The following is an 8,814-nucleotide window of genomic DNA, read 5'->3' as shown; positions in this document are numbered from 1 at the left end:
GTTTTTCTCATGCCTTTTTTCTTTTTCACATATTGACTATCAAACATGCAAGGTAATTTTGATATTAAGATTAAAAATACTTTTATGCATCAGAAAATTTTCAAATTTCACATGCAAAATCTTTATAATGTCCAGATAGTTATCAAACATTCCTTAAAAAGCTTTATATTTTATCTGTTATTTTACCACAAATCTCTGTAAGGGTTTGGCCGATTTGACCGATCTCATAACCACCATAAAATAAATAAGGAAATAAATATAAATTATAATTTTTTTGTTTTATAATGACTACGAATTATATCATGAAAACACAAATGTTTAGTCTAAATAGCTTAAACCTCATAACAATATACATTTAAATATATATATATATTTTTATATTGACCTACCAGCCACGTCTGTCTAATATTACAGAAGCTGCAATGATGCGGCACATATGCAATTTTGTTACCGCATCTAAGAATATAAAACAGGCCTTTAGGTTTTACAAAGTAACCTGTCTTGGTTGTATTTTAGTGGACTAGTATTTTTTAAAATACAGTCACATTTCAGTTACAATACATTATTTATGTATATACATTATTATTATTTACAAATAAGTTCTTAAACTTATTTTTCTTAAAACATAGAACAATAAATAAAGAATTAAAGCAAACAATTATCTCTTCTAGTTACAAAATTTGTACTCATTTGCTAATAAGCCTTATCAAATTTCACACGTGGAGAATGTGAAACAAAATAATTTTTTTTAGGTTTTATATATATACATTTGAAATAACCAATAAATAATCATAAATTATTATATCCATACCTTAGATTTTCACTATAATTTATCAAGCTTAGTACCTACATTGTATTTGGGCCTAAAAAAATATGAAAGTTCGAGCAGGTGAAAGACTCACCTTATGAACCTGAAGTCTTGTATCAAAAGAACGAGTTTGACATTGTAGTACTTGAAAATAGCTGAGAAATCCACTAGGGGGACATTCTGAGCTTCAATTGGTTATTCACATGTCATAGACAGAAGTAGGTGTATATAAGGAAATGTAGGCAGGGCCACTGTGTTTGATTCAGTAAACATGGCAATATCTCAGCAAATATAAAAGATATGATGTTCTTATTTTATATTCTAGCTTGTCAATATAGATAGTTTGAGTTCCTAATTTGCATGAAACTACAGACTTTGTATTTGGACATCACAAACATTTAATTTGAACCAGTGCTGCATTCAACATACCACGTGACACATAAAAATCAATATTTAGGTGTTTTTTTAATATTTACTTTTAAATTAAGAAATTAACTAATGTATAACAATAGAATTTGAATTATAATCTACAATTTGATACCAAACTTATTGACATAAATTCATAAAAATAGTAGTTCAATAAAATTTTGAATGCAAATCAACAAACATGATGACATGGCCTTTGACCCGTATCGAAAGGATTATTACACAGTCCTAATTAGTTCACATCACAGCTTGTTAATATGCTACCATCTTAAAGGAAGTCCCAAACAGGATTATAAATTTGTGTGTGGCAAAAGCCAGGTGTTCTACCCACTCGTCTGATCTCCCACCCTCCTGAGACTCTGACAGACTATTTGAAATGTGATTGTGAGTCTAGCAGTGTAAGTACAGAGCCAATTTTGAAGAAGTTATAGAAACAAAACATTGATTGAAATAAATATTGCCTTGTTTTGGAGCTAATGATTATTTTTTTATCATACAAAATAACTACATTACTCCAGTCATCACTTCCAGATATACAATTAATGAAACAAATAGAAGAAGATAACTAGTTCTCATTCCTACAATACTAGTCATCAAGACACATAACTCATACAGTACAGGAAAATACAGAAAAACCCAAAAATACCTGTACATATATATATGTGTATATGTATATGAATCACTCCACCAGTGTAAAACCACATATCAAAGTTTGTCTAGAGTCCAAAACAAACACAATTTGTAATGAAGAAGATGCTAAGTCATCCTGAATAGATGATAAAACAAATACTAAGAATGAACAAGAATAGTACAGTAAACACAAAGCTATATCCCTCAATGACAAAGATCACTCTGAAAACATACACAGAAAATGCAAACAGCATAAATTCAGGAGTATTCAGAAGCCACAACATAATACAATCACACTTACTACACACTGAACCACCTAAAAGCTAATTGTAAAATAAAAACATCATTTATAGCATCTCTTGTACAAATGACTCCACTAAGTTAGACAAAGAAAAACAACAACAACAATAGATATACAAAGCTCTTGAATATTGATCTATTGGCAAAAGTCCATCATGTCAAAGACCATAGAATAAAATGGAATAATTCTAATACAATGAGATATGAATCATACATGAGAAAATTAAAAATAAAAGAAGTATCCCACTGTACATTCAAGCATCTAGAAAACTAGTAATATATTCAAAACATCATTTTGGAAAAAAATTTTAAAAAATTTAAGGAAGTCATGAATCAGTTGTTTTCATGGATATTTACCTATACAGTAATCTAACTTAATTACTAGTTATTTACTGTTTTTTATTGACTAAATACTAATTAGTTTATAGTCATCATCACAGTTTAATAATTTGCTGCAGTATTCAGGAAAGACCAAAAATACTCTTTATTTATGTGGAAATAGGAATCTGGATTTGATCATGGGTTTTGTTAGAAAGGCAGATGTGCTAGCCATTTATCTGTATTTTCATCTCCATTGGGATATTTAGATCACCTACTTGCTGTCTTCAGTAGTAGGTAGGCTGAGTGACTGAGGGTTATCAGTAAGCAAACTGTTGGTTTGACATTCTGTACTCATTATTTGTCACTTATTACTTATAATCATTAGTTTCAAGTTAGTTAAAAATAGTAGTAGAAGTTACTTTAGTGGCACACATTCAGAATAAAAATGTGTATTATTGTATTTTGCTTTGTTTTGTATTGCTAGTATATAGTGCACATTGTATCGAGAGACTGTTAATATATAAGTTGTAATTGGTGAGCAGTAGTAGAGTTTACACAAGCATTTGAGTGTGTGTAATTTAAAAAATCAATTTTATAAATATAGAGGTAACTAACTGCTGATTAAAATTTTGTTACATTATTTGGGAACAATTACCTAGTTGGTCTTATATGAGATACTTTTTATTGATTACAGTACTTGGTAGAGAATAAAAGTAAAGAAGGAAACTATAAAGTAAAATGGCCTCTGATGCTGAACCACTTACACTTGAGCAAGGTAGGTTTTTCTTCTGTCATTAAATTTTTCTATTATTTTTAGTCCTTTTATGACAGTTGTAAAGAAATGTATTTGCATACAGTAGACAGACTGTGCTACATAACTTAAAAACATTATTTACAGAATGGCAGTTGCTTTATAATTATAAAATTATAAATAAAAGTGAAACAAATTTTGACTTTTTTAGATTTAACCAACGACCCAATTGTAGATAAAAGGCTTGTAACACACAGGTTTGCTGACGCTACTGTCTAGTTTTCTTTATATCCAGTTTTCTTTGTTTTTTTTAATAAGTACAGGATTTAGGGGGGGTTCTTATGTGCCAAAGTTATGTAAATATTATGTACTTGATGTGTTTCCTGAATTTAAACATTTCTAAAAAGTTTAGACGAAAGTGGTTCAGATATCCTTAAAAAGGTATATTCTTAGACATTTATGTGCAAAAAATTAGAAACAACTTAGCCTTCAGAAAATGACCATGAAACCACTTGATATGATATAATCACTGCCAGCTTCTTGATTGGTATACTTCATTAAGTATATTGTAAGAGAATCTTTCTTCATGCTGAACAATGAGCTCACGTAGAAACAATTTTTTTGTTATATGCATTATTAACAAGAAAGTCACAGGCATTCGAGTACAACTAAACTCCCACTTTAACATTGAGGTTAGTAATTTTGTTTTCTCAACTTGAACATACAGGCTATTTATTGGTTCCAAAAAATGAGCAATATTAGCCCTGAATATCTAAGGTGTTTCATCCACATTTATGTATGATCAACTTTCAAACTGGAAATTTTTAAAAAATAGGGAAACCATGGGCAGTTACTAATACTGTGTATTCCTCCTGTTAAATTGCATTGATTGCTAGTAAGGAAACAATTCTTGGAATTAAGTTTTTTCAAAAATCACTGCCACCCCTATGTTACATTCTAAGTCCTGATGATTTACACAGTCAAACACCAGATCTTCCCAAGGAAATATGAAACTTTGTAGCATCTATTTCTTTTTTTTACTGAGTTATATACCTTAAACAGAAACTCACATGTTGCATGTGGATTAGAAATCATGTGTTGGATAATATTTTCAGCACAACTGGCAATGACAGAAAAGTTGAAATTCTGACCTAAGATAAGTTAGATATTTTCGTCCTAAAAATCATGACAATGAAGGATAAAGAGGAATCTTATTTATTTTTATTTTGGAAATTATGCATGGGTACACTTATAGGGGCAGAGGTGCTTAAAGGAAGGAATACAGCAACTTGTAATGAATTTGTAATGAAGTATTATGTAGAAGTATAAAATAATTCCACTTCAGAATAAGTTACAGATATCACTATTGTATAATAAATAGTAAACTTGTCAAGACAAACTGATACAAAGATATAAAAAAACAACACTTGAAGAGAGCATAAACTAAATGTCTGAACATGAGCACTGCCACATAAGAAATGATAGTTAGGTAGAAAAGAACAGAGGGAGTCGCATGTGGCACTACTATTGGTGGAGGTTTGTCGCATGATAATTTGCATGCAAGAAACAGTTAAATCATGTGAATCGAGGGGTGCATGGGAGTGAAAGGCTTGTGGCATGCCAAAAAGTTTTTGCTAATAGAGGGCAGCACTGAACATGAATAGCTATGTATGTGAGAGGAAGTAAGGTACCTTGTCAGAAAATAATTCATACAAAATTTTGGACAAATGAAGACTGCACAAATGGATATATATCTACCAAAGAAACTGTGAAAATTGTGAATCTATGAATATACTGGAGAAACTAGTAGAAATCTAAAAACAAGAATTGTCCATTTGTTACATTTTCATACAAAGCTACTTGAGAGCTATCTCTGCTAGCCATTTTGAAGAGACAAGCTAGAGGAAAGGCTGCTAGTCAAATATCACCCACAGCCAACACTTGTGAACTAGTGAACAGTGGGATTGACTGACACACTATAATTCCCCCACATCTGAAACAGTAAGCATGTTTAATGACAGATTTCAATGTTGTGACCAGCAGACTGTGAATCGAGTGGCCTAACAACCAGTCCACAAAATTTTATAAGTACTTAATAGGATCATATGTACTGTAAATGAACACATAAAAAACAACTTAATCATAAAATAAAGAATGAAAACACAATGATACTGGGTACAGAACAAGATGTACACAAAAGAAAACTTAAGGATCATTATTAAGAAAAATATACAAACTGAAAATATATATCTATAAAATATGTTCCTGTTACATTTATTGAATGCTTGGTATCACATAACTTCTGATTAAACAACTTTAAAAGCCAACATAAATTCTAGTTGATTTCTCTTTTACCAACTGAGGAAGCTTCATTAAAAAAAGTAAATTGTCTTGGTTTATGACTTCTTTTCAGTTTCCAAAGAACTACTGATGTTGTCTTAAAAGTTTTAAAAAAATGATTCAGGTCCTCTCATTAAACATATTTATTTAGGAATTATTTAAATGAAGACTAAGTACTGGTTGAGTACATAAAAACATTTTGGACTTATCAAGATTTCTTAAAACCGTGGAAGTATTTGTGGAAAATAAGTACTTCATAATTAAAATAATAATTGTTATTGATATTTCAAGTTTATTTAACAAATTGTACTGTTTTAATCATTAATGCTAAAGCACTATAGGTTGTAAACTATTGTACTGGTTTTCAATTTCTAAATTTGTTTTTAAACTTAAAACTTATAAAACAGAGTAGACCAAAATTTATTAAATTTATGCATCTAGGGAAATATTTTAATTAGATATTATCTGCAACAGCAAAAATGGTTATATTAGTGAAGGAATATATGGAGTCAAATCTGTGGGGTGTGATAAATGTAAAGATTGGACTAATTTTGAAAATGCTTTTGTTTCAAGTTGTATAAAACCATAGAGAAGTTTACATTTTCCTACAGTGAAAATGTATTTTTGATAGATTCTTACCTCTGTTCACAGAATAGCTTTTCCAGGCTTATAATGCTCTCTAATACACAAATTTTAACTCGCCACTAGCCTTGATACACGTGGCTACCTTCATGTGTTTTTACATGAGGAAGCTGCGTGATATCATGCGACAACCCTCCACCAACAGGAGTGCAACACAACTTGCAACATAGCTGACACCCTCTATACAACTTACCCAAAATTCACTTTGAGACTGAGCAACAGAAAATGAAAAGATACCAGAAGTGAAAGAGGAAGGGTGGGAAGTATGAAAGGAGGTAAGAATCTATCCGAAATGTTAACTTCCACTGCTTTACCTATCAACTGAGTGGAATTTAGCACACTCATGAAGAAGTCTCCATGATACATCACCCCAGTGACTAAGAACTGACAAGTGGCAAGGGCTCCCATACTCAATAAAACGAGGGGGGGAGAATCAGCACAATGGAGAGTCTGGGGGAAAGCAGTACCAGAGACAGTGCAACAGGTGAACATGAAACCCTATTTTAAAAAGCAGACCATTCCTGCTTCAGTCAAATGAATGAGTGGTAAGAATGGGCAGCAATCCCCTTCTGCTTTACACATGTTACTTTTCATGAGTATATGTTCCAGAGCTAACATATTTATGAAGCAAAACACCATGAGAAAAAAACTACAAGCAGTCTTGAAGTGGGAGTTATTGACTTGGATGGTTAGATAGTGTGGGTTTTAGAAAAGGTATACCTGGTCAGGCAGCACTTTCCACTGAGCGAGATTCATATCTGCAAGAAAAGGCCCCTGTAAAGAAGTAGAAAAAAAAAAAAAGAGTACCTACCCACTCATTGAGATGGTGATGGGAGATTATTCAGTAACTTGTAGAGCAGGAAATGTCCAGACAATGAAGATAATGGGAAATATATGTATGGGAAGTGGTCCATATGCCGACACAAACTATATCCTCTAATGGACGATAGAATAAAACAGCCAGGGATATGGTAAGGTGATGGATTTGATTGGAGGGGAATTGGAATAGATAACAATCATCAGGAGCCAGGAAAGAATAAGCTGGCCAATCGAACCCATAAGGATAATAGGAGAAATATCACAGGAAAGGGAAAAGTTCCAATGAATAAACAAACAGGAACCATGGAAGTGAACAGTGTGAACCAAGTAACAGTGGAGAGCCCAGACAGGACATTATAGGTAATCCATATTGGAATGATGATAAAGGTGAGAAATGGAAAGGAGGGAAAGCATAATCGGCTTCAAGTGTGGCAAATGTTTTGGGCAAAAATGACAAATCTGGGTAGAGGATGACATAGGTCCTGTAATGTAATGTGCAAGAGACATTAAGAGCAAAAAATCTGAATGTAGACATTCTCATGCCAAGAGAAAAAAGGTCTTTAATAAAAAATGATATAAGGAATAGGATGACATAGACTAGAAGGGAGGAAGTGTAAGTGTATGGCTGATGACATTGAGGTTCCAATCAGGAAGAGCGGTAGGATATGGGGGATGGCAAAAGTGGAGGGAAGGAAACAATAGGGTGAAGAAGTGAAGACATGACAAACACTTGTGAAATGGAAAGTGATAACCAGCAATGATAGATACCTAAAGCCCCTTGTCAAAAAGTCAGGTAAGGAAGGAAGTCAGGTATGGGAGTGTAGAACAGGATCGAGAAAAACCATGATAAGAAAACCAATGGCGGTAGATATACCACTTACATTGGTATACTGACATGGATGAAAGGCAAACAAAATGGGAAATCAGGGAAGCAACCTACAGAGAATGTCTGGTCCATCTAGTAATGAGAAAAAAATAACTATTAATTTAAGATGGTTCTTAATAGGGAAAAGAAGGATAATGTTTGGTTTACCAAGGTCTGAAACAGAAGGGTTAAGTTTAAGAAAGCTACTCTATACAAACACAATTGAATAGTAGGCAGGTGCCAGAAGATTTAAAGTTGGCTATTGCTACTCCTCTTTTCAAGAGAGGTGATAAAATTTTCCCAGTAATTATTGGCCTATTAGTCTTACATCAGTTTTGGGGAAGTTTTTGATAAAGGATCCTTTGAAAAGTCATTTAATAAAGTTTAAAATTTTGTTTGGTAGTCAGCAGGGACTCACTAATGAAAAAATCATGGCTTACTAAACTTTGGACATTCTTTGAAGAGGATACTGCTTATGTAGATGAGGGTACAAGTGTAGGTTTGGTGTATCTGGATTTTAAGATAGCATCTAAATGCCACATAAAAGGCTTATAAAAAGTTATCTATGTAGATGTGGAAGATAGGATGATTCATTAGATAAAACTGACTAAATGGAAAGAAGCAGAGGGTTGTTATAAATGGGAGTTCAGTCAAACTGGATTAATGTCACGAATAGCATACCTCAGGGCTCAGTGTTGAAACCTTTGCTCTCATTGATTTATATCAATAACATATATAAAGGAATGGTTAATAGATTATTTAAATTTGCTGATGACATTAAAAGTTTTGGGTGTTGCTGGCTGTAAATAGGAAGAGGATACCTTGCAAAAGAATTGTTTGATGTGTTGGGCAAATAAGCGAAGAATGATGGATATCTCAATTTGAATTATGAGTACAATTTTGATGGGAATA

The 8,814-nt window shown here is 32.4% G+C and overlaps 1 protein-coding gene across 1 annotated transcript in view; it reads right to left on the bottom strand.

Annotated features, from left to right (window-relative positions):
* LOC106468921 (protein lin-7 homolog C-like) overlaps positions 1–8,814 on the bottom strand; it is a 28,896-nt gene that overhangs the window by 18,084 nt on the left and 1,998 nt on the right. The window contains exon 2 of the mRNA XM_022397327.1: positions 7,646–7,766. Within this exon, the coding sequence (XP_022253035.1) occupies positions 7,646–7,766 (121 nt within the window). The remainder of the gene's footprint in view (positions 1–7,645; positions 7,767–8,814) is intronic.

Source organism: Limulus polyphemus, unplaced genomic scaffold (genome assembly GCF_000517525.1).
Source record: "Limulus polyphemus unplaced genomic scaffold, Limulus_polyphemus-2.1.2 Scaffold3222, whole genome shotgun sequence".
Taxonomy (NCBI): Eukaryota; Metazoa; Arthropoda; class Merostomata; order Xiphosura; family Limulidae; genus Limulus; species Limulus polyphemus.
Note: the sequence above shows the minus strand (reverse complement) of the source record. Positions and strands in the feature narration are given on the sequence as shown.